Below are 27273 nucleotides of genomic sequence, written 5' to 3' on the forward strand. Positions count from 1 at the left end.
TCTTCCATCCTGAGATAATTCTTGCATCCTTCCACCGGGTATCTTTTTGAGGTTGACTCTATTTTAACAAGTTTATTTTATCAGATACAAGATAACCTGGCATCTTGCCTAACCGCGGGTCCCTCGTTTTCTGTACTGCTAGAATCTGGAACCAGATAGTTGTCTTGTCCTGGAGGGAGGGCTGCTCTTTGCATCGTAGGATATTTAGCTGCATTCCTGACTTTTATCCACTAGTTTCTGGTAGCACTCCCCACCTCAGCAACTATGACAGCTGCAAGTATCTGGATGTTGCTGCATGTTTCCTTTCGGGGCGGGGCAAAGGGTCAGAGTAGTCCCTGATGGAGACCACTGCCTTAGCAACAGGGGCAGAAAATAGGCCCTCGGTCCCTCTTAACAGTGTGCTCTTTGCTTCTATTTCTAGATCCTTTTTTCTTCCCTTCCTCCTTTCTTACTTAGTCTCCTCCTTCTCCAGATCTCTCTCTCTGTTACTTCCGGGCCTTCTCTCTCTCTCTTGCTCCCTCCCCACTTGCCACACTGGTTCATAGCTCTCTCCTCACCAACCCAGCTGGACTGCTCTGAGCCACTGTTCATAGATTTTAGCTCAGGGACTATTGCCAGTTTCCTGTTGACCTCATCTCCCAATCTGAGAAGGAATCTTTCAACACTTTTGACCCTAAACCCACCATGGAACACCAAAATTGCCTGTTTTGTTTTTTTTTTTCCCACGTTCTAGACTTCTCTTTCTTGCCATAGTGGGACACAATGCCCCAAATATTCTCACTGGTTTACAGAAATGTGTTTTGGCTACTGGACAGTGGAGAAGGGTAATGAATGCATACACTACATCTTTGTCATTCTCTATAACCTTTGGGGTTATACCTTTATATAAGTGGAGGTAAATTCTATAAAGGCATGGTGAAATTCAGATACCGTTTGATCTTAAATTGTGTACAACTACTCTAAAGATCTATACATAAAATGTCTTAAAATGTGTTTTAAAGGTCTTATATATATAAATGTCTAGAATACATAAAGAGCTCTCAAAACTAGCAATCCAATTAGAAATTGGGCAAAAGACATAAACAGTCATTTTACTAAAGAGGATACATAGGTGGCAAACAAACAAAAGATGTTCAGCATCTTTTCTCCATGATGAAAATGAAAATGAAAACCAATGAGGCATCACTATACACTACACACTGATAAGAATGGCTAAAGTCAGAAATAACATCAAATGCGAGCAAGGTACAGGATCATGCACACGTTGGTGATGGGAATACAGAACAGAGAGCCACACTGGAAAAGAGCATGGCAGTTTTTCACAAAATGAAACTTGTATTTACTATACAATGCAGTGATTTCACTCTTAGGCATTTATCCTAGAAAATGGAAACTTATGTTCCTATAAAAATTTATACATGAATTTGTATAGCAGATTTAGTTGTTATAGCCAAAAGCTGGAAACAACCCAGATATCCTTCAGCTGGTGAATGGTTAAACAAACTGGGGTACATGCATACCACGGAGTACTCCTCGGCAATGGAAGGAACAGACTATTGATTCATACAGTTGGATGGACCTCCAGGAAACTCTGCCGAGTGAAAAAGCCAATCTCAAAACATTACATACTGTATGATTCCATTTATATAGTGTTCTTAAAATGACACAGTTATAGAGGCAGAGAACAGATTAGGAATTACTAAGGGTTCAGGAGGTAGGAAGGGCTTCCCTGGTAGCTCAGCTGGTATAGCATCCACCTGCAATGCAGGAGACCCCGGTTTGATTCTCGGTCGGGAAGATCCCCTGGCCAAGGGATGGGCTACCTACCCCAGTATTCTTACCTGGAGAATCCCCATGGACAGAGGAGCCTAGCAGGCTACAGTCCATGGGGTCGCAAAAAGTCAGACATGACTGTGACTAAGAAAACACAGCACAGCACGGCAAGGAGGTAGGAAAGGAAGAAGGATGCTAAGCTATGACTATAAAAGGATCACCCAAGGGACCTTTGTGTTAGAAGTGGTTTGAATGTTATTGATGGGGGTGTTCACTCTTATCTATACATGTGATAAAGTCACACGGAAGTCAGTGTCCACATACCATATACACACATGAGAGCATGTGAAACTGTGTGTGTGTTAGTTGCTCAGTCGTGTCCGACTCTTGGCGACCCCATGGACTGTAGCCCACCAGGCTCCTTTGTCCGTGGGATTCTCCAGGCAAGAATACTGGAGTGGGTTGCCATTTCCTTCTCCAATGAATAAATAGATTCTCTGGACTGTGTCCATGACAAGTTCTTGGTGGCGCTGTAGCTATGCAGGATATCACCACAGAGGGAAACTGGGTGCAAGGTATATGGGATCTCACTGTATTATTTTTCACAACCGCATGTGAACCAACAATTACTTCACTACAGAAAATCGAAAATAAAAGCGTCTGTTTTCATGGTACTCCAAGAGGAACTCAGAGATTTCTGTTTGGTCCTACCCTGCCTCCAGCGGAGTGCAAATACCAGTTCCAGGCCTGGGGAGAATGTGATCTGAACACGGCTCTGAAGACCCGAACTGGGAGCCTGAAGCGAGCCCTCCACAACGCCGACTGCCAGAAGACAGTCACCATCTCCAAGCCCTGTGGCAAGCTGACCAAGTCCAAACCTCAAGGTAGGTTCCTGTCTCTGAACCATAATTTTAATCTGAATGGACTGAGGGGCTCAGGCAGGATCTTCAGATGTGCAAATTTTCCACAAGGTAGTCTTGAGTGAATCACCTTAAGAAAGGGATTGGAAAGAGTCCATATACTGAGCACCACCAAGTACTTTTCAGCAGCAGGCAGTTGATGCGTTCAGATTGAAGTCCTCTGCACTGATGAGGGTATAGGAATAGTCTCCTTGCAGAAACAAACAACTTAACAAGACAGGCAAATTAAGACAGTTTTATGGTGACTTACTTGGCTTCCCTGGTGGCTCAGTGATAAAGAATCTGCCTGCTAATGCAGAAGATGCAGGCTTGATCCCTGGGTCGGGAAGATCCCCTGGAGAGGGAAATGGCTACCCACTCCAGTATTCTTGCCTGGGAAATCCTTCAGACAGAGGAGCCTGGCGGGCTACAGTCCACAGCTTTGCAAAAGAGTCAGATAAGATTAGTGATTAAAACAGCAATGACAACAACAGTGGTGACTTATAGTCTCAGCCCTAAATCAGGACCACATCCTGACAAGTGTGAACACACTTAGGAAGATCAAAAGGCTGAAAATTCAAAATCAACTCTCCTAGATAATCAATGTATATAGTTCTCATGAAATCAGTTACATGATTTTATATTTTTCCTTTTTCTACTACCTAACTTGGTAAGTTCTGTAGTTCTAATATTTTTTTTAGTTAGATTAGCTTATCATGGAATTCCAAAATTATGTAGAGCTATTTTTGTATTCATTCCCAGAAAGTCAGCTTTCATGCTAGAGACAGTAAACCAAACTAAATATCATGGCCATGGTTTCATACGATAGAATCCCAGCTGAGGGGAGACAAGAAGGTATTAAAATCTTCTATTTCATGGTTCTATGGATGAGTTATATACCCCCAAATTCAAATATTGAAGTCTTAACCCTCAGTCTCTCCAAATGTGACTGGGTCTGGAGATGAGGTCTTTAAAGAAGTAATTAAAGTTAAATGAAGTCATAAGGATGGGTCCTAATCCAATATGACTAGTATATAAGGGGAAAAGGCAATGGCACCCCACTCCAGTACTCTTGCCTGGAAAATCCCATGGACGGAGGAGCCTGGTGGGCTGCAGTCCATGGGGTCGCTAGGAGTCAGACACGACTGAGCGACTTCACTTTCACTTTTCACTTTCATGCATTGGAGAAGGAAATGGCAACTCACTCCAGTGTTCTTGCCTGGAGAATCCCAGGGACGGGGAAGCCTGGTGGGCTGCCTCTCTGGGGTCACACAGAGTTGGACACGACTGAAGCGACTTAGCAGCAGCAGCAGTAGCAGTATATAAGGAGATTAGGACACAGACAGACACACAAGAAAGACAAGGTGAAGACATAGGGAGAAAACAGCCATCTACAAGCCGATAAGTGAGACCTCAGAAGAAATCATCTTTGCTGACACCATGATCTTGCATTTCTGGCCTCTAGAACTATGAGAAAATAAACTCCTATTGTTAAGCCATGCACTCTGTGATCTGGTGTATGGTAGCCCTAGCAAGTGAATATGATGGCCCTTGGTGAACTCTATCTTAAAATATCTCCTTGGCCTTTGCTCATTTAAATGGACTCTAAAATGGATATGAAAATTCATATTGGCTGGATTAATTATAAGGAAAACCTCAGGAAAATGAACATTAAACGTCCATAATAAGTTAAAATCAGAAAAAATATCCCCAGAAACTGAGGGGGATTGACTGGCTTGCTGCTGATGGGCAGGAAGGACCCCTTTCATAGGCCTTGCTCTTTAGTCTGATGGAGTGGTCCTTAGAAACGGTTACCTCCAATCTCAGGATGGTCAGATGCAGGCTGGACCTGCAGGTGCCTGTCTGGGATTCAGGCCGCTCTCCTCAGGTCATGGAAACCTCTGCTGGTTGTAGTGTGTATTTGAAAGGCATAACGTGGGGCTAGAGTCAGTGCACTGAGTTTGTCTGCCAACGGTACAAATATCACTCTTCTGGAAACAATGACACAGAAATCTAATGAAAATCCCACACCTCGTCTGTTCGGTGAGAGAGTCCACAGACTGGAAGAACTAAGAGATGCAGTTTTCAAATTAGTTGATTTTTAATCCAGTCAGAGAACCAAAATCTTCAGCATAAATATAGAGTGGAAAAGAAAAGGGATTGAAGATGTCTCCATGTTCCAGTCTACTGGTTCTCAACCTGGGCTGCACACACAATTTTCTGCGGGAACTTATAAAGATCCCAGTGCCCGGGTATAACCCAGACCAACTAAATCAGCATCAGTAGTTTTGAAAAATTAAAATGGTTTTTAGGTGATTTCAGTATCAGCCAAAATTGAGAGTAAAATTCACAGGGACCGTGGATAGGAAGGCACACACACACAAGCTTCCATGCCCTCCCTGTTCTCTCCTTTGGTGAGAGAAACTGCAGTTTGATGGGGTGAGGAGAAAAAAAAATGGGATTTTGATTAGACAGGTGGTGGATGGTGGTGGGGCTGGGTGCACATGTAAAATGTCGAAAAGTCTGGAATGAGTTGGACAAAGGAGGAACATGATTAAGAAAGACTTCTCAGGATATTTGATAAATACATTAAATGAGGTTCCATTTTAATTCGACTGGTGAATAGTTCCCTTTTTTACATTTCCCATTTAGGGATACATAAAGTAAAAGTGAAAGTGAAGTCGCTCAGTCGTGTCCGACTCTTTGCGACCCCATGGACTGTAGCCTACCAGGCTTCTCCATCCATAGGATTCTCCAGGCAAGAATACTAGAGTGGGTTGCCATTTCCTTCTCCAGGGGATCTTCCCAACCCAGGGATCGAACCTGGGTCTCCAGCATTGCAGGCAGACGCTTTAACCGCTGAGCTACCAGGGAAGCCCCAGGGATACATAATGAAGGTTAAAAGTTTGGTTCAGGCTTGAAAAATAGAGGTAACAATATTTCAAGTGTGTAGGCAGTCTGTTGTTTTATGTCAAAATTTTTTTACTTAATTTTTTATGTCAAAAATTTAAAGTATATAATTAATTGAAAATGGACTTACCTGAAGTGAGTTCTGTATTTCACAACACTACCAGTTATGCATCTCATAGGTCATTAAGATCCAATCTTTTGGTACATAGCATACCTTTGCTAAAACTAATCTTTTCCCTCTCAATAACAGAGGGTTCTATGAATGCAGTTTGCACACCAGGTTCTCAGCTTGGGCTGCACACACAATTTTCTATGGGAGCTTATAAAGATCCCAGTGCCCAGGTATAACCCAGACCAACTAAATCAGCATCAGTAGTTTTGAAAATCTTACCATATGAGTTGAGCTAGGAAGACTGTCAGATAGAAGATTTTCTTAATGGGATTCACACACATTTTCCATGACATATTTTTCATGGTTTACGTAAAAATGTAACAGGTGGCATGTGTGGGTTGTATATATTTTTATACCATTTTTTTCCCAAATAACCATGAATGGATGTTACAGCTTTCTCTGTGTCAATTTCTACCCTTAAGATAGCTCATTTATTTCTAATCAATGGAGAAACAAGTCATAACGAGATAGAATCTCTATTATAATTAGTATTGTTCTGTTTCTACTCTCTCACCTTGCTCTAGGTGTTTTACATATATTATCTCATAAAATTCCATATATCCTTGTAAGTAGATTTTGATATGAAGGATACTGAAGAACACTGGTTACTTTATTTGCCAAGGGCTACATCTCTAATAAATGACAAGAGTCCACACTTGGCTGACTCTAAATTCATATTCTCTTTCGTACCCTGTAGATTTCTTACTTAATCTCGTGTGGGTATTAGGTAATCTCCATGAGTTTATTTTCCTTTGAAATAAGAGAAGATGAGATTTCTAAAGGTGGCTCAGCAGTAAAGAATCTGCCTGCAGTGCAGGAACCACAGGAAACACAGGTTTGATCCCTGGGTCAGGAAGATCCCCTGGAGGAGGGCAGGGCAACCCACTCCAATATTCTTGCCTGGAGAATCCCCATAGGCAGAGGAGCCTGGCGAGCTGTAGTCTGTAGGGTCACGAAGAGTTGGACACGACTGAAGCGACTTAGCACTCACACACGAGCTTTGTTAAGTCCAACAGTGATGTGGGGGATGATGCCCAGATGGAAGAAGATAGTTTTTAGAACATTATTTCCAAAACTGTTCTGAAAGACATTTCCCAGAATATAAGTTCCAGGAGGATGGGGACTTAGTCTATTTTATTCTCCACTGTATCCCTTTTGCTTAGAACATGGAGCAGCACACCATAAGTGATGAATAAATATTTATAAAATAAATGCTATTAATAAAAGGAAAAAAATGTTTTGTAAACTGATCCACCAAAGAGTGGTGGAAGCTGTAGTAAAGAAATGATTTAAAGAAATTTTTCTCAAAATTATACAATTATAAATTAGTTTCTTCCTTTATTCAGGAAAGAGTAAGTCATCGATGCTCTCTTGTGTTTTAGCTTATAAAACACATAAAAAAGACAGGGAGGTAGGGGACCCACTAATTTTGACTCAAGCACTGTCATAGGTACTCCTCATCATTTAATTCAAGCATCAAACAACACTTTGTAGTGCATTTTGTTTATCCTGCTTTTATATGAGGAAACATAGGGTTCAGAGAGTTTAAGCAACTTGCCTGAGGTTTCACAGCTTGTAAGTGTTGAAACCAAGATTCAAATGTAAAGTTAGCTGACTAGGAAGACCCACTGCCTTTTCAATTGTTCTGTGTTGCCCCTAGGTCCTGGAGAAGGGCATGGCAACCCACTCCAGTATTCTTGCCTGGAAAATCCCTTGGATAGAGGAGCCTGGCGGGCTATGGTCTGTGGAGTCGCAGAGTCAGGCATGACTGAGCGCACACGCACACACACACACGTGCTGCTTAGGGATTATAAACTCATGAAACTCTAGCAGTATTAGATAAATCCCGATTCCTAGACTCATTACACGGTAGAGCTTCCAGGGACCTTGCCTGTGATTGATGGGGCCCTCATGTAACAAATGAGAACAAAGGAAATCGGTGATTCATCCAAGTCCCCCTATTGCTTAGTAGCAGAATCATTCCAGGCTTTGTTCTCTTTTGACATCATTTGTCTGTCTTTTTAACCCAGTCACTGACCTCATAGCCAGAATATACTTTCCTCCAACATTATCCTTCTCATGAAACACAACATTAAGTTCTGGGATTTTTTTTTTTTTCTGCTTGTTTTGTAAAACTCTTTTGCTTGGTTATTGGCCTCTTGTTTTGAGAAATGGTAGTGGATTAATATGCAAACTGCATGATTCTCAGTGTGAAAAACATGCTCTTTAAATTTTAGAATGGAATATTAAGATGTTTGTAAGGCTGTGATGACCCAGCATTAAATTGAGGAAAGATGGGAGAACATCCTCCTTGTGGGATAATCGTTGTGACTTGATTATTAATGAGGTTAAAAGACTGAAAGACTTGCCTGGGGAGAGGAGGTGCTTAATATCTAGAATTGCCATCTAAATGTTGGGAAATGACTAAATATCCCACTTGATTTGGTTAAAAATTGTCTTAAAATTCATAGTGCTTCATTCTCACAGCATTACCTTTGAGGTAAAGAAGTGGTTCTTACTGCTGTGGCAATCTTATACAAACGCTACACTCTAGCCTTGGTTCGAAGTTTCAGTGAAACATTTCGATCCTTATCTAAAGCTTCTCTTGTGTTGGAATCCCACTTACTCTGAAGAGAGCTTTTAGTCATTCACTTCTGAATTGTATACCCAGAAGAAGGGAGAATATTGATATCCTATACAGACTTAAGAATGGGAAGATGTAGAATTGAAATGTAGCTTTCCTGGGGTAAGGACAGATTGCGCTGGGGAGGGTCATTGACTGACTGACAGATTATAACTGGAATTTGCTTAATTGCTGCCAGAATCTGGCAGGGAGAAATTGGTGAGTCATTGTGTTGGGCACTTAAGATTTTAATTTCTTAGGAAAAGAAATTCAGAGTATTAATTAAAATTTTTAATTAAGAAAATCCTGTGTCTGTTGAAGAGATTTTAGCTGCAGCAAGATCTATTCTAGCTAGTGAAGCAGAAAGGGGTTGATTGAAGAGTTTTATATAGCTCACAGACTCTCCGGAAGGGCCAGAGGATTTGACTTGGATTCAGCAATATTGCCGAGAAGACATCAGATCCAGGAGAAATGTCTAATCACACCATACGTGACTGATAGAACAGAGACCCTCTTGCTCAAAGTACCGACTGCTTGACACATGTAATGCTAAGAGCTGGACACTGGAAGCTTCACCCTCCCTGTACCCCAAAGCCAAACGCTTCTACCTCCCTTCTTGCCAAAATGTCCAGTCTCCCCAAATTTGACCTTATTTTCTGCTTGCTCTGCTCTAAGACTCATTTAAGAGTGCCTGCATGGTGTAAACTAGGTCACATATAAAATTCTGCTGCAAGAGGGTCTGGAAAATGTCTAAAACTTTCTAAACTTTGCTTATAAATACAAAGGAGAAGCTGAAAAGGATTTGAATTGATATTCAGTGAGTGATCCTCCAGGGAGTATGTGTTGGAGTGTATCATTAGACCTACCCTTCTCTCCTGTTGGGCTGAAGAGGCACTGATGACATTTCTTGGAGAAAAATCATACTGGACCAGTTGAGTACTCAACTATAGAGAGAAAGAAAGAAAGTGGAAGTCCATCAGTCATGTCTGACTCTTTGCAACCCCATGGACTATACAGTCCATGGAATTCTCCAGGCCAGAATACTGGAGTGGGTAGCCTTTCCCTTCTCTAGGGGATCTTCCATTGAAGCCAGGTCTCCCACATTGCAGGTGGATTCTTTACCAGCTGAGCCACAAGGGAAGCCCAAGAATACTGGAATGGGTAGCCTATCCCTTCTCCAGCAGAACTTCCCCACCCAGGAATTGAACTGGGATCTCCTGCATTGCAGGCGGATTCTTTACCAACTGAGCTATCAGGGAAGCAACTATAGAGAGAGGTCTTTTCTTATTGGAACCACCAATCATTCTTTGTTGAGTCATTTTGGTCTTTTCTGTTTGAAAATAATGTACAGGAATATTTGAGCTGTTGAGCAAGGGCAGAAATTGGAAATGTGGCCAGCAAGGGTTGACAGTGCTATAACAAAGATCAGAGCAGAGAACCCTTCAGAGGGTAGTGAGTGTTTCTCCATGGTTTCCTTGGAGGACGGACTCACCGTAGACTTAGAAGGTGGTCCAGCTGAATGAGGCTGGCAGGATGGCCTATCTGTGGGGGGGCTGGGGTCCTCCAGGCTGGCCCGTCTGTGGGTGCAGATGCAGCCCAGGGGAGCAGGCTGCTGGTAGCTATCACCTGAGTGCAGAGTCAGAGATGAGGCCGAGGAGGGGACTTGTGTGGGAGGCACCTAGAGAAGCTGAGATCCTCCTAGGCGCCACAAATGATATAGCACGATGATCATGTTGGATCATTCTAGAACCTTGAGTGTTCCTTGACATGGAAATCATTCGTTGCTTTATGAACAAGATACATAAATACTAGAAAGTATGTGAAACTCCTTTTGATTCCGACAGGCCAGCTTGGCATGTGTCTGCTTCCGAGTTTGTGTGACAGAGGGCATTGACAAACGGTTTCCCGGAGAGGCAGGGTGAGGAGCACACGGATGGATGGCTGTCTCACAGCTGGTCCAGGCAACAACTCCTGCCATCCTGTCCACCAATGTACACTCCGCTAGTGCCAAGTTCTTGTCTAGTTTCCCTGCTCTCGATAACCCTGATTCCTTTCATTTCTTCCCGGCTATTTCTAAAAGCTTTGCTACGTTGCTGTTCTCTCTCTTTTGGATGATTTCCTAGGCTTCTCAGCTTTGACGATTCATCTTTAAAGATCAAAAGCACAGCAGCCATTTAAGTGCGAGACTCGGCAGTGTGCAGAGCACAGCATTTGGCAGTTGATCATTAAATGGGAAAGGGGGTCAGTAAAGTTATATTTCCCGCATTCTCAATTCTCTCCTGCTAAATAGATTCTTTGGTTAGTTCTTTAAAAGATAAAAGACACTCCCCAGTATTTCTTTCTATTTTTTGGGCTCTGACGTCTCTTGGGAATGAGCATGGCGATACTCTGTGGATGAACTTTGTTAGGCCGAGAGACTTTGAACGTGTTCAGAGAGGTCAGTGCACAGAATCCCAGTGCCAGCCAGTCTGGGAGGGGCTTCCTCCTTTCTGAGACCCCTGGGGGGTCGATGGCTGCTGCCCTTGCATGTGACCAGAAAGAGAACTCCTGGGAATTTGTTCTTTTTGATCAGGGAGAAACGGTCTTACTCAGTTTGGCCTCAAGGTTTTCATTTCTTTTTCATTCTGCTTGTGGCAATCTTTGAATATCTATTTTATTTCCCATCCATGATACTGTTCTTGAAGTGAGAAAATCTAAATCTGCCCACCTTTTATTGGAATATCTGTTTTGTCTTCTGGAAACTAAAATCTACAATGAATATCTCATAGCACGTTGCATAGATAAAAGTAATTTATGTAAAAATCTTTGATAAATGTGCAGTATTTTGTAGAATGTTTCCTTCCTTCCAAACGGATTTCTTGAGGTGGGTGTTTCCCTCAGCACTTTTTCAGGCAAAAGAATTATGGTGATTTACACCAATAGAGACTAGAGTTAATATTTTGTGAGAGCCTGGTGTGTGCGTGCTAAGTTGCTTCAGTCGTGTCTGACTCTGTGACCCTATGGACTATAGCCCGCCAGGCTTCTCTGTCCATGGGATTCTCCAGGTAAGAATACTGGAGTGGGTTGTTTATCCCTTCTCCAGGGGATCTTCCCAACCCAGAAACTGAACTGGGTCTCCTGCATTACAGGCAGGTTCTCTACCAGCTGAGCTAAGGGAAGCCTGAAAGCCTGATAGGTTTTTATTATAGTTGGGTAAATGCTCATATATTGTCATTGAATATTCACAAAATCTCTGTGAAATAGTTATGATCATCCCCAATTTTACATATATGGTAACTATGGCTTAGAAAACTTAAATGCCTAGTGTAAGGTGATACAGATAATAGGCAGAGGAGCCAGGACTTAAATATAAGGCAGCCTGACTCTAGATTTCCTGCATTACATACACCTCCTACCCCTGTATCTATTCCATATAGGCCTCTCAATTTCTTATCTAAGAAAAGTAATGAATTTCAGACCCACTTATTCTTCCTAAAATCCCTCTTTGAGTGTCACTTCTATGAGCACAGAATCAGATCCTGGCTCCTTAGCAGGACTTGCTGCTCATGCATCATCCACTTTGGCTCTTCTGGATCCTTGCTCCAGGCATTGCTCATAGACTCCGCCCCAACCACACCAAACTCCCACAGATGGATCCCTGGGCCATGATTTGTTATATGTCCATTTCTCTATACCTGTTATTCTAAAAACTTTCGACCTGTTTCCCTTCTCCTATGCTTTATACATTTCATTCTATAAAACCCAGCTTGTTTATTCAGCAAATGTTTATGGAGTGGGTGCTATAGGTTAGGTCAGCACCAGGGATACAATGATCTACATGGACCAGTAGTGCAGTAGGAGAAGGAGATAAATCCCAGTGTACTGCAGAGAGTTCCAAGTGCTCTGAGAGAAGCATGCTGTCCTTTGACATAGTTTCCAATATATTCATTTATTTATAAAATCTTAAGATTGCATCTTAGGTGCTACTGATGTTAAATGTTTCCTTCCCTCTTATTTCTGTGTTCTAGTGGTGATAGTGGGTAGATAATAGTGACCAAAATAAACAACTAATAATTAAGAGCTTGCAGATTGCATCTTAGGTGCTACTGATGTTAAATGTTTCCTTCCCTCTTATTTCTGTGTTCTAGTGGTGATAGTGGGTAGATAATAGTGACCAAAATAAACAACTAATAATTAAAATGAGAACTATGTATTGAAGAAAGTGGTCTTAATATCTAAAGAGCCAAGTGTTAGAGTGACCAAGAGAGAAGGGGGCTAAGACAGTGTAACTGGGGAGAGCACCTTTGAGAGGTCACTTTTGAACTTGGACTTGAAGACAAATAGCAGCTAGCTACAATGTTTTGTTGTTCAGTCGCTCAGTTGTGTCTGACTCTTGGTGACCTCATGGACTGCAGCACGCCACGCTTCCCTGTCCTTCTCCATCTCCCAGAGCTTGTGCAAACTCATGTCCATCGAGTCGATGATGCCATCCAACCATTTCATCCTCTGTCACCCCCTTCTCCTCCTGCCCTCAATCTTTCTCAGCATCAAAGTCTTTTCCACTGAGTTAGTTCTTCCCATCAGGTGGCCAAAGTATTAGAGTTTCAGCTTCAGCATTAGTCCTTCCAATGAATATTCAGGATTTATTTCCTATAGGATTGACTGGTTTGATCTCCTTGCAGTCCAAGGAACTCTCAAGAATCTTCTCCAACACAATTCAAAAGCATCAATTCTGCAGTGCTCAGCCTTCTTTATGGTCCAACTCTCACATTCATACATTATTGGAAAAACCATAGCTTTGACTATATGGACCTTTGTCTGAAAAGTAATATCTCTGCTTTTTGATACACTGTCTAGGTTTGTCATAGCTTTTCTTCCAAGGAGAAAGCATCTTTTAATTTCATGGCTGCAGGCACCATCTGCAGTGATTTTTGAGCCCAAGAAAACAAAGCCATACTACCATTTTAAATAAAACAAGGGAAGTTCAGAGTCCTGAGGCCAAAAAGAGCTTGTTTTTGTTGAGGATTAGAAAGGAGATCCCTATGAGAACTTGCAGACTTCCCTGCCCAAGCCTGCAGTGACTGCCTTATCTCTAAGGGCTGGCTCCTGTGATAAGACATTCATCACTGCCTCTGCAATGAGTGCATGTCTGCCTTGCCCCACACTGAAGCACTGGAGGTCAGGAGCCACTACCCATTCACCTATGCAAGTTACTACAACTCAGGTCCATAGTCCATGAGAGGAGCTTAACAAATAGTACTGACTTGATGAATGAATGGTGGTGGTGGTTTAGTCGCTAAGTCAAGTCCGACTCTTGTGACCCCATTGTCCAAGATGGGACATCTTGTCTGTGTCCAGGGATTTTCCAGGCAAGACTACTGGAGTGGGTTGACATTTCCGTCTCCAGGGGATCTTCCCGACCCAGGGATCAAACCTGGGTCTCCTGCACTGCAGGCAGATTCTTTACTATCTGAGCTACCAGGGAATTCCCTGAATGATGTATCCAAGTAAATAAACTATCCTGTTCTGGGTCACTAGAGCACACCATTCATTCATTGGCTGCAACAAAAATGTACAGAGAAATCACAGTTAAAGCACAGGGCACTCGCTTGGAAGAAGAGTCACCTGGGTATTTTACTCCCATCCTTATTAAAGAATTTTTGCTTCTAATTGCCAGGACAGCTGTGAGGACTAGCAGCTATAAATATTTGTAGGGTTTACTTCATGTTGTGTATCTGCTTTATCTCCCTTGGTAAATTCCATGTTCAGAGGCTCATTAGCTGTGTACACACAAAACAGCTATGTAATAATTAGTATCAAGGAAGGCTGCATAATAGAACAATGTTTGCACTAATTAGATACTGGGTTGAGGGACCTTCTTTTTATTTTCCCCTGAAGCTTCTGCATTTTTCCTTTCTAACTTCTGGATTGAGAACTTCTGCTTCAAGTTTTAGGTTACAGCTATTATCATCAGCATTTCTTGAGTGTAACAAGAGTAGTTGCTGTTTACTGAGTATGATGTGCGTCTGTGCTCAGTCGCTGCAGTCGTGTCCGACTCTTCGTGAACCTATGGGCTATAGCCCTCCAGCCTCCTCAGTCCAAGGGATTCTCCAGGCACAAATACTGGAGTGGGTTGCCATGTCCTCCTCCAGGTGATCTTCCCAACCCAGGGATCGAACCCGTGTCTCTTATGTCTCCTGCTTTGCAGGCAGATTTTTTACCCACTGAGCCACCTGGGAAACCCGGAAAGGCATTATACTGAGCCCTTAGCACGCACTGTCTCACTTGGTCCCCACAGCAGCCCCAAGGAGTTTGGTTTGCATTTTACAAATCAGGACACTAAGGTTGCAACATGCACAAGGTCACTAGCCAGTGAGGGGCCAGGCTTGAAGTCAAGAGAGTCTGTGTCCAGAGTTCTTCTCTATTATACCAATTCTTCCTAAATTGCTTCCTATGGTATCTCTTTAGGTATTCTAAAATAACTGAATAGTTTAGGTTTTTGTCCACCCTTATGGCAGAAAGCAAAAAAGAACTAAAGAGCCTCTTGATGAAAGTGAAAGAAAGTAAAAAAGTTGGCTTAAAACTCAGCATTCAGAAAACTAAGATCATGGCATCTGGTCCCATCACTTCATGGCAAATAAATGGGGAAACAGTGGAAACAGTGACATACTTTATTTTGGGGGGCTCCAAAATCACTGTAGATGGTGACTGAAGCCATGAAATTAAAAGGCACTTGCTCCTTGGAAGGAAAGTTATGACCAACCTAGACAGCATATTAAAAAGCAGAGATATTACTTTGCCAATGAAGGTCCCTACAGTCAAGGGTATGGTTTTTCCAGTGGTCATGTATAGATATGAGAGTTGGACTGTGAAGAAAGCTAAACGCCGAAGAATTGATGCTTTTGAACTGTGGTGTTGGAGTAGACTCTTGAGAGTCCCTTGGACTGCAAGGAGATCCAACCAGTCCATTCTAAAGGAGATCAGTCCTGGGTGTTCATTGGAAGGACTGATGCTAAAGCTGAAACTCCAATACTCTGGCCACCTCATGCGAAGAGTTGACTCCTTAGAAAAGACCTTGATCCCTGATGATGGGAGGGATTGGGGGCAGGAGGAGAAGGGGACGACAGAAGATGAGATGGCTGGATGGCATCACTGACTCGATGGACATGAGTTTGAGTGAACTCCAGGAGTTGGTGATGGACAGGGAGGCCTGGCCTGCTGCGATTCATGGGGTCGCAAAGATCGGACATGACTGAGGGACTGAACTGAACTGAGACAGCATATTAAAAAGCAGAGACATTACATTGCCAACAAAGGTCCATCTAGTCAAAGCTATTGTTTTTCCAGTAGTTATGTATGGATGTGAGAGTTGGACTATAAATTAAGCTGAGCACTGAAGAATTGATGCTTTTGAACTGTGATGTTGGAGAAGACTCTTGAGAGTCCCTCAGACTGCAAGGAGATCCAGCCAGTCCATCCTAAAGGAGATCAGTCCTGACTATTCATTGGAAGGATTGATGCTGAAGCTGAAACTCCAATACTTTGGCCACCTGATGTGAAGAACTGACTCATTGGAAAAGACCCTGATGCTAGGAAAAATTGAAGGCGGGAGAAGAAGGGCGCAACTGAGGATGAGATGGTTGGATGGCATCACTGACTCAATGGACATGAGTTTGAGTAAACTCTGGGAGTTGGTGATGGACAGGGAGGCCTGGCCTGCTGCAGTCCAGGTGGTCATTGCAAAGAGTTGGACACGACTCAGTGACTGTACTGAGCTGAACTCTAAAACATTAGTATAAGTATGTTTGGGGTCATTTACGATTGAGCTGCATCAGATACTTTTGACTCAGCTTTTCTTTGTATAATAACCACATGGGAGCACATAATAACTTTTAGTGCCACTTTTCTCCAATGGGGGTCCTTAAAGGGGCTGACTTCCTCCAGAGTAAGATACAGCAGTGCCAGGCACCCCGTTACACTTGGTGGCCTCCCAGGCTCCACCCAGGGCTGGCTTTGGGGCTACCTTCTCTCCACTCTGAAATACTCGTGCTTCCCCAGGATCCAGGGCACCGGTGGGTGCCCTGGTAACAAGTGGTGGAGAGACGCTCTGCATGTTCCCGGTGACTCCAGCCAGCTCTGCCGCATTGCACAGCCTTCAGCAACCTACAGGGAAATCAAAGCAGGCTGGCTGTTGCTCAGCTCAAAGAGGCAAGGGGAAAGAAAGACTTTTTCTAGAGGAAAATGCAGTATTTATAGAAGAGCTCATCAGAAATCCAAAGAGCAAGAAGCAGGTAAACATTTTCCCAGTGTCCTGCTGCTGGGGCACACAGAGGGCAGGGCCCAGAGCTGTTTACCACAGGCTCACACATTCTTGGCGCTCGCTCTTGCAAGGTGAAAATAATTCCAGGGATGATTTTCATTCTACAGAAAAGCTTTATTTTCAGACCTTTGCTGACATGCACCAGAGTAATAAATTAAGCTGCTATGAAGACTGCTGTTTAAAAACATGTAGAGAAGTTGCCTGGAAAATCCCATGGACGGAGGAGCCTGGTGGGCTGCAGTCCATGGGGTCGCTAACAGTCAGACACGACTGAGCAATTTCACTTTCACTTTTCACTTTCATGCATTGGAGAAGGAAATGGCAACCCACTCCAGTATCCTTGCCTGGAGAATCCCAGGGACGGGGGAGCCTGGTGACCTGCCATCTCTGGGGTCGCACAGAGTCAGACGCTACTGAAGCGACTTAGCAGCAGCAGCAGCAACAGCAGAGAAGTTGAGGAGAATCTCTTCAGACCTACTTGCTGCTGCTGTAGACAGAGCATTGGGTGCGTGGAGGCAGGGTGGAATTGAGTGTTGTTGAAACACAGCTCAGCTGCTCTAAATCTGGAGGTGTGGAGACCAGTGATGGATTAATGTCTGGAGCAGCTTGAAACCACACATATGCATACAGTCCTACCGTGTACAGTATCAAAGTCACATATTCAAATGATGTTAATTAAAATCTAGGGGATATTTTAAAAAATAACAATAAACTTAGGTATATTTTCTGCAACTAATGAGGGTTATCTGAAGGATATACAAAAAGGACAGCTAGTGTTATCTAGTTCACGGATGTATTCGTTCACTGTCTGCTATAACAAAGTACCACAGGCTGGGTGGCTGAAACAGCAGAAATTAATTTTTTCACAAGGTTTTAGCAGGATTGATTCCCTCTCAGTACTGTGAGGGAAGAGTCTGTTCCAGACTGCTTTCCTCAGCTCATAGATCGCTCTCCTCTTCCTGGGGTTGTCTGTGTCCAAATTCCCTCTTACTACAAGGACACCACTCATGCTGGGGTAGGGCCCACTCTAATGACCTCATTTTAGCCTATTTACCTCTGTAACAACTTTGTCTCCAAGTATGTTCACACTCTGAGGGGTTAGGAATTCAGTAGGAATTTTTGAGGGGGACATAATTCAGCCCATCACAACTGATTCTGATATATACATACATTATATATATATATATATTTATAATGTGTATACATATATAATGTATACATATATATATAGGAACCAAAAAATATAAGAGCGAATTAAAAATGATTCATGGAGCTGTACTTACTGAGTTTTTAAATATTCTAGAGTTCAAGCTTTTCCCCTTTTCCATAAATCATAATTTGAGTTTCCAATAGCACCAGTCATTAAATATTAAACATTAGATATGATAATAGAAAAATAATGATGTACTTAGTGGGCACTACTTATTGTTTGTAATAATATATTTCATTTCTGACTTAGGCTACCATATAATTTATAACATTTTATAATAAGGTAAATTTTCTACCTATGCCCTCATTATTGCAGAAATAAAGTTTTAAACATTTAAATATCATATTAGAAAGAAGTATTCTTTCTGCTTTTGATGTAGAAGAGGTCAGTTACTCTGTGTGGGGGGGTCACTGTCAAGAAGTGTAAGGTGTTGAGAGGGGCCTGTGGACCGAGGAAGGAGCAGATGCTTTGCTGAACAGAAGCAGCCTAGACATTCATTCCACCATCTGTGGTTGTGTGTGTCTTTCTGCGTATGTGTGTGTGTGTTAGAGAGACAAGACACGTGGATTTAAGTATATCCTCTATTCTAGCTGACTTATAGAGTTCTTCAAGGTAGGTAGGGAATGGAGATAGGGCCGGCAGGATTGCCAAGAATGACAGCATCCAGTGACTGCCAAACCACACACACACACACACACACACACACAGGCACACACAAGTCTCTAACACAGGTATCAGAATTGCGTGCTATTGAGCCCACAAATATATATGGCCATAATTATGCCAACATTCTTAAAGCTACCTACATAAAATTACATATTCTTTGCCAAGTTTTATTTGCTTTAGCTGTATTTGCCTCTCTTGAATTTTCTTCAGTACTTAAACACTTTTTTTGGCCAAAGGTGAAAAAAACAACGTAGCAGCTGAATATGAATACAAACATACACACCCACAACACACACAGTTTTTTGTTTTCCTTCTGTAACTGTATACAAGTGAGAAAACCCTGGATTAAAGGACATACAGATGAAGTATCTCTTGATTCCTATCTTCATCGTTCTTCTCTCTCATGACTCTCAGAGGAAAAGTCCACAAACATTTTCAGTGTTTTTTTTACATTTCCAGATACATGAATAGGCGTGACTGATACATAAGGACAGTATGAATGAGCTGAGTTAAAAGAGGGGTTTGACTTGGCGACTCTTGTCCTGGTAAACCCATGTGCATAGGTCAGACCTAGGAGTGACCCCAGCACACTCGCTTCTACCCTACAAAGAAAGCACATCCTAGAGAGGATTCCTTTCTTGATGGGTTGGAGAAGCCAGTAGTGGTCTCAGCTTTTTCCTTCAAGGAGGAGGAAACAGAGAGATAAGAGGGAAAAGGGGCTGAAAAGAGGAGTCTCTGGGTGAAGGGAGAAGAGCTTCGTTTACTGATCCACAGGGAGTTGCTTTGGAAAATAGCTGACCTGCTTAGGGACATTTACTAAACTTGCTCTGGGTAGTTGATGAAATAATTTCCTCATCTCCACTAAACCCTCTGTTAAGTCCACATTACTCACCACGCTTTCATAGCTGAACTTGCTATTTTGAGGCAACACAGTTAAGTGTTGAGTCACCCCTAAGTGAATGCGGGCAGACAGAGGTTGCTCAAAGGTTCCTGACATGCTTAGTCTGCATTTTGACACAGAAGTATACTATTTTTAATGTACTGTACTTGATGTCAAAAGTAAACTTGTGTAGAAGGGCAGGTAGTAGAGAGGAGAGTGGTTGGTGTTGTTATGAAATAGACTTGAGCAAAAGGAAGGTGGGCAGTGAGGGAAAGGGCAGATATTAGCACATCACTGAGGAGCAGCCCTATGAAGGTGGATATATATAGTGGGATGTATATATTCCATACGGGCTTCCGAGGTGGTGCTAGTGGTAAAGAATCTGCCTGTCTGCCAGTGCAGGAGTGGTCAAGAGATGTGGGTTCAATTCCTTGTTTGGGAAGATCCCCTGGAGGAGGGCATGACAATCTACTCCAGTATTCTTCCCTGGAGAATCTCATGAATAGAGTAGACATTAGGGTCTCAAAGAGTTGGACACAACTGAAGCTAGTTAGCATGCATGCACGCATATATTCCATATATAATTCTAGAAGTATTACAAATGTATTGAGTCCATAAAAGAAGAAATGGCATGACATTACAAAATAAGAAATTGAAGAGGAAACAAATTATTACACAGATGTTGGACTGAACCATATCTGAGAATAATCAGAATTAAAAACTAAGAGATGATACTTTTGATTGTTAAATATACAGAAATTTCTTCTTGTATTGTGCCACTTGATAGACACGACCCCCATTTAACCTGAAATATTGGGGAATTCAATGAACGGTGCCATGGTGGGAAGCCGAGCCAGCTAGTACCTAGATCCCTGGTGGATCACCGAGCTGTATGTTTACAATTCAGCAAGTTATAAAGTTCAGAAACAGCTGGGAAGGAATTAGAGATTTCCAGGTGACTAGGCAGCTGATTCTTAAGCACAGGTGAGTTCCTTCAAATAGGTTCATGAAGTATTACAAACGTGTTGGTTGTATCCAGACTTTGGGGCTTATTTACATGGTTGACAGTAACTTGATCCTTTTCCTTCACTCAGTTTTCATGATTTATTGAATGAATCTCACAGGTTATATTTAGGACTCTCTGCGACACACTGCCCACTGTCCTTGTCCATGGGCACTCTTGACCTCTAAAGCTTTGGTGTCCATTTCTGAGAGTTCATAGCTTCCTCTTATAGGAATTCTATCTCTTTAGAAGGTAAACATATTTTCCTATTTTAATTAACAGTTCCTCTCATCAGTGTAATGACCCAAAGCCATTTTATTTGAAATAGTAGCAAAGAGATGTTGACCCAGTTAAAATCTAAGCCCCTCTCATATCATTTCATCTCTTAATTTTCTTTCATTTTCTATATATGCCATAGGTCATCTGAAAAAAAGAAATCAAACCAAGACATTTTGCTAAGAAAATGAGATTACTTTATTCCAGAATTTTCAACTCTTCTGCTTCTTAGAATGCCATCTCCTCTCAAAGTCTTCAGAAAAAAATCTGTGATGTCTTTCTTTCAATTCCCACTTACAGTCTTATTTCTTCTAGGTGTCCCTAATAATGGAAATGGGAGTGGGTGTTTACTTGTACTAACCACATGACGACCCTATTCCTAAAAGGACCTGTGGATGGGTGGAAAAGAGATGATGCATCCTGTTTGATGATTTGCCTTTTGAGAAGGAGTTTGCTGTGATCGATTCTTTTTTTAAAATTTGTATTTATTTATTTATTTGTTGCTGGGCCTGGTCTTCATTGCTCTGAGCAGACTTTCTCTAGTTGTAGCGAGTGGGGGCTACTCTTCGTTGCAGTGTATGGCTTCTCATTGCCGTGGCTTGTTGCAGAGCATGGGCTCTAGGCACGCAGGTTCAGTAGTTGTGGAGCAGGAGCTTAGCTGCCCAATGGCATGTGGCATCTTCACTAACCAGGGATCGAACCTGTGTTCCCTGTATCGGCAGATGGATTCATAATAACTGGAGCACTAGAGCATCCCTGTGATAGCCTTATATAAGTTGTTGATAAAAATTTAAATTTGTACTTCCTTTCAAGAAAGAAATACACCAGTACATACCTAGAGCTTTAAAAATACTGTGTTCTTTGATCCAGTAGATCCTCTGTTAGTAATGTACACTAGGGCAAAGTTTAAACAAACAGTGATTTGTCTGCAAAACACACATTACCTCATTCTTTATAATAACAAAAAATGGGGACATGTGGGAACACGCCAACTGACCAACAAAAGAAGAAAAGTAGGCAGAGATGTCATAAAAGAATGCTACTTGGTCATGTCTCAAAGTATATGCAATGGCAGGGAAACTAATATAACAGAATTTTTCATATAATATATTCTATCAACTGTCATTATGTTCTTAAAGTATATTACATTTATTGGCAGAAAGGAAACATAAATAGAACTGTTTGCTGGAAGTGCTATCTCTATATTGTGAAACCATGGGTAATTTTTTTTTACCATATGTTTCTTTATTTTTATATAAATAGGTATTACTCTTTAAGCTGGAAAACTAATACTTTTTAAAAAGAATGAAATAACTCCGAGAGGAGAAATTCTCTCCCCCCTCAGGCTAAATCTACCACAGACATACTTTTTCTCTATACCGATTTATTGTCTTTTATGTAACATGCATCTGTGATGGTAGCAAGAGAAATAGGGACTGAAGCCATAAAAATAGCTGCCACATATCCATGATCTTTGGGGCTTACCAGGTGGACCTAGTGGTAGAGAACCTGCCTGCCAACACAGGACACTTAAAGAGACATGGGTTGGATCCCTGGGTTGGGAAGATGTCCTGGAGGAGGGAATGGTGACCCACTCTAGTATTCTTGCCTGAGAATCCCACGGACAGAGAAGCCTGGTGGGCTACAGTCCCTAGGTTCGCCAAGAGTCGGACAAGACTAAGATGACTTAGCACAGCCCAGCACAACACAGACAGGGTAAAGCTAGAGAGGATGTTCATCAGTTTTTGAGGCCATAGAGATAAGCAGTGACAAAGCTCACTAAATATATATAAAGGTCACAGTGTGAGAAATCAAATTGACTATGCTGCTAAGTCGCTTCAGTCGTGTCCGACTCTGTGCGACCCCATAGACGGCAGCCCACCAGGCTCCCTCGTCCCTGGGATTCTCCAGGCAAGAACACTGGAGTGGGTTGCCATATCCTTCTCCAGTGCATGAAAGTGAAAAGTGAAAGTGAAGTCGCTCAGTCGTGTCCGACCCTCAGCGACCCCATGGACTGCAGCCTTCCAGGCTCCTCCTTCCATGGGATTTTCCAGGCAAGAGTACTGGAGTGGGGTGCCATTGCCTTCTCCAAAATTGACTATAGACAAATACAAATTCTTTCCACTACCTTTTACTGAAGACTCCTCATTTTATCTATTTAGATTGAACCCAGAGTGGACTTAAGGTGTGTAGTGTGTCAAAAGAATGCCATGGTGACTTATTTGTCAGTTGCATTAAAAATATTGATTGATATTGTGCAGATTATATGGGCAATTGCTTAGTTTCTTGGTATTTAATTGTTGTTAAATACCAATTTAATGGTATTAAAATTTAATGGCATTAACAACCAATAATGGTTGTTCATTGATGAATATAAAGTAAATGTCAGGCTCAGGTAACAGAGAGAGGTGCTCTTGTTTTTACCAAGGACAACTGGGGAGAAATTCCAGTTCCCAAAGTGTTGCCTACATTACTTAGATCAAATAGTTACCAATATTCAGAATAACTTTAAGCTTTATGAAATAAAATTTTACCAACACCTGATGAGTGTGGGATTCATTTACTTACATATTGAAATAGGGACATGATAGCCAAAACATGTGAACTATTGTCCTAAACATCCTCTCCTGGAGGCTAGAGGATTATAAGTTACTGAGGCTTCCCCAGTAAGGGATTTGGAGAAAATGAGATGAGGGAAATAAGAGTTCTATTTCAGCTGTCATCCTAGATTATTCCCTGAGGATACCATCTTAATATACAGCTGTTACTTCAAATGTCAACCAAAGACTGGGGATTATTAAATGTTCAGATATTAATTGTTCAGAAACTGAACAGAAAACCTTATTTGACCTTTGAGGTATCTTTAAACTTGGAAGTTCTGGTCATCTCACCTATAATAGGTCAAAAAAGAGACATTATAATGACAAGTAGAAACAGAGAGAGTGAAAAAGTGTTACTTCAGTATGGAGAGGGAAAAAAAATCTGAGGATATTTGTGAACAAAATGAATACTTTTGAGCAGCAACATTTTTGCAACTCCTGACCTAATTGTGTATATTGCACCCTTGAAGCTTGAATAAAGGAAGTTGAGGACAATGGAGAAGGCAATGGCACCCCACTCTAGTACTCTTGCCTGGAAAATCCCATGGAAGGAGGAGCCTGGTAGGCTGCAGTCCATGGGGTCGCGAGGAGTCGGACACAACTGAACAACTTCACTTTCACTTTTCACTTTCATGCATTGGAGAAGGAAATGGCAACCCACTCCAGTGTTCTTGCCTGGAGAATCCCAGGGACGGGGGAGCCTGGTGAGCTGCCGTCTCTGGGGTCGCACAGAGTCGGACATGACTGAAGCGACTTAGCAGCAGCAGGACAATTACTTTGTACAGAAATACTACTACGCCTAATATATAATGGACTTCAGAACAATCTGAAGAGATGGTAAGGATAAGAATGGAAAAAGTTCAAGCTCTGCTTAAGTATAAGCTGAGTTTTGTATACCACTTGTGGTTGGGGTCATGTCCCCTCTCATCATAAACCTCTGACCCTCTTGGGCACGTGCCCTGTGATCCCATGAACAAGTCCCTACTGGCCACTGTTTCTGTCCTGATATTCCTCATTCAATGACCTGCTCAGTGCAAACATCTTGGTGATGACAAAGAATATTAATCCTATAGAGCAATCACCCCCTTGTTCTTATAATAAGTGCTAACCTTTATTGCCATTTTATTGTCCCATGTTCTGTTCTCAGTGGATCTGATACAACTCATCGAATTTGGATACGAACCCAATGAAGTGGTACTATTCGTATGCTCATTCACAAGTGAAGAATCTGATTCACAGATATACAACTTTCTCAGAGTCTCACATTAACTTAGTGATAGAGTCAGAATTTAAACTCCAGCAGTCTGGCTCCAGTCCCTAACCCATACATGTCTGCCACTATGTGGACTGAATGGGGAAAGTATTTAATATCTGAAAAACACTTAGCAATATCCTTGCACTCGCTAGCCTGGTGATGCTGACCATTCTCATCTTTGGAACCAAAGCTGACATGTCCTATTCCATACTGTTTTCTCCTAGGCTTAGGAAAAGGGAAATGACAGATGACTGAATGGAAAAGGATGAAGTCTTTTGGTTTAAATCCTAATAGTTTTACTTACCTGGTTTAGCCCAGGTTGGTCCATCTTACTTCCTTCACCAAGGCTAGGAGTCTCTGTAGAGTCAAAGCTCCATGTTTGGTAGATTCAGAGGTGGTCCTTCATCTGTGACTGGGTGGCCAAATGTATAAACAGAAGACACATCAGGAGAGGATACCTCAGGAGCAGAAGCACTTTGAAAATGATAACAGGAAAAAAAAGCTTATCACCTGTCCCATGGAAAGGCAATGTGGGAAGTGAGGGTCTGGGAGAGCGTTGGTAGCTCTCCATTGAGCAGTGTATTCTCTCAGAGAGGCCGGCTGTGTTTCAATTTTCTAAGTGAGACCCCCAGACAGTATGTTGTTTATCGAATGGGGGCAACCACTATGAAACCAGGCATTTATAGGTGTTCACACAGGAAGCTGTATTACTCCTGCCTATTATCATAGGCGCACTCTGGCAAAAGCACGTGCACACACACACACACACACACACACACACACGTACTTTGTCTATGCATTTAATCATTTCATTCCTGGCCATTTATAAAAGTGGCTCCCTCTCTCATAGCTTACTAATGTGATACTTTTTCCTCTCTTTCTTTTATTTTAATCACAGCAGAATCTAAGAAGAAGAAAAAGGAAGGCAAGAAACAGGAGAAGATGCTGGACTAAAAGCCGCCACCTTCCGTGGACCATGAAAAGGACATCAGCAAACAGGATCAGTTAACTATTGCATTTATATCTACCGTAGGCTTTTTATTCAAAAATTATCTATAGCTTAAGTACACAATAGGCAGAAACAAAATGAAAAGAAAAATTTTGTAGTAGCATTTTTTTAAATGTATCAATATACCATAGTACCACTAGGGACTTATAATAGAGGACTGTAATCCTATTTAGAAAGTTGACTTATAGTACATGTTAAGTGATAGAAAACTGAGGTAAGTTTTTTGAAGTTATGTGATATTTTACATTACATTTTTTTTTTACATTTTTTTCTTTTGGCAGCAATTTAAATGTTATGACTATGTAAACTACTTCTCTTGTTAGGTAATTTTTTTCACCTAGACTTTATTTCCCAATTGAGAAAAATATCTACTAAACAAAGCAGCAATAAAATACGATCATCCTATTTGAGGAAAATATCTCTTTTTCTGCCAGTGGATTTTTAAAAAATTGTAGTCAACAAAATGAGGGGAGGGTGGTCAGAGCATGTCCTAGTTCAATGTTGACTTTTTTAAAAAAAAGAAAGCATTAGAACATGAAATTATTTCACTTTGGCAGAAATATTTGTTTTTTGATGAAATTATTTTTCCATTGGAGGAAAAAAAAAAGACGAGGAAAATAAATCAAGGTGATGCTGAAAAAAAAGATGCTTTTGTGTGCAATAATTTGATATTGTAAGCCTTCTCTCTTTGTCATCTATGTTCCCCCAGCTCATCTGTTAGCAGAGAGAAATGATCATACAAACTAATTAAATCATTCTTGCGCACAGATGTTGTAGAGGGTTGACACAGCTGTAGATGTAGGTCTGTAACTCTATTTTAAACTTTCTATCCGTATATAATAGGTTGGACTGGTGCTACCGAATTAAAGTTCCAAACTAGTCTAGGGTTTGGTGGAACAGAAAAATGCTCTTCTTCTATTGAGTTTGGACTTTGTCGTTGTTCAGTCGCTAAGTCATGTCTAATTCTTTGTGACCTTGTGGACGGTAGCACACCAGGCTCCTCTGTTCTCCACTATCTCCCAAAGTTTGCTCAAATTTATGTCTGTCAAGTCAGTGATGCCATCTAACCATCTCATCCTCTACCACCCCCTTCTCCTTCTTTCCCAGCATCTTTCCCAGCATCAGGGTCTTTTCCAATGAGTGGTTTCTTCACATCAGGTGGCCAAAGTATTGGAGCTTCAGTTTCAGCAGCCCTCCTTCCAGTGAATATTCAAGGCTGGGTTTGCATATTAACACCAGGCATAATGGTTGCTTGTTACTGGTTTCTATAAACCAATGGTTCCTACTCTATCATCTACTATATGAGTACCACAGACTAGATATGCAAATAAATCCCTTATCTTCTGGGCTCTAAACACAGTTTTTAAGTACATACAACTATGCTTCTATTATTCAGAGAAATAACACCTCAGAAGTCAGCTGGGATTAACCTCAAAGTATTTCTCTTGAAAAATCCACCTTTACTTTTAAAGGGATAAGACTCAATAAATAACACTTACCTATCAAGATAACTCTAAGTCCACTTTCAGAAATGACGGTTTCAATACCTTTCAATAAACTAATTACAAACTGGTCTAATGATGCAGCCAAAGTGCCTTCAAAGTTGAAATATTTTTGTCACCTGGTCAAAGACTCCACTTGAGCTAGGAATGTTGACGGGGTCCATATCTCCCCACTAAATCAAAGCCAACTGCCAGT

The 27273-nt window shown here is 41.7% G+C and overlaps 1 protein-coding gene and 1 non-coding gene across 4 annotated transcripts in view; one reads left to right on the forward strand and one right to left on the reverse strand.

The window, feature by feature from the left end:
* The window catches only part of PTN (pleiotrophin), a 109469-nt gene extending 83489 nt beyond the window's left edge, over nucleotides 1-25980 (forward strand). For 2 of the 3 annotated variants that reach the window (XM_005897682.3, XM_070369217.1), the window contains exons 4-5: nucleotides 2496-2657; nucleotides 25465-25980. In XM_005897682.3, the coding sequence (XP_005897744.1) occupies nucleotides 2496-2657; nucleotides 25465-25520 (218 nt within the window). In that variant the 3' untranslated portion in view covers nucleotides 25521-25980. The remainder of the gene's footprint in view (nucleotides 1-2495; nucleotides 2658-25464) is intronic. The other variant, XM_005897683.3, reaches the window with a different exon arrangement.
* On the reverse strand, nucleotides 5475-5546 carry TRNAC-GCA (transfer RNA cysteine (anticodon GCA)). Its single transcript has one exon. It is a non-coding gene; the product is annotated as a tRNA-Cys (tRNA).
* Nucleotides 25981-27273: the final 1293 nt, after the last annotated feature.

The sequence above is a fragment of the Bos mutus genome, chromosome 4 (assembly GCF_027580195.1).
Source record: "Bos mutus isolate GX-2022 chromosome 4, NWIPB_WYAK_1.1, whole genome shotgun sequence".
NCBI classification, from domain to species: domain Eukaryota; kingdom Metazoa; phylum Chordata; class Mammalia; order Artiodactyla; family Bovidae; genus Bos; species Bos mutus.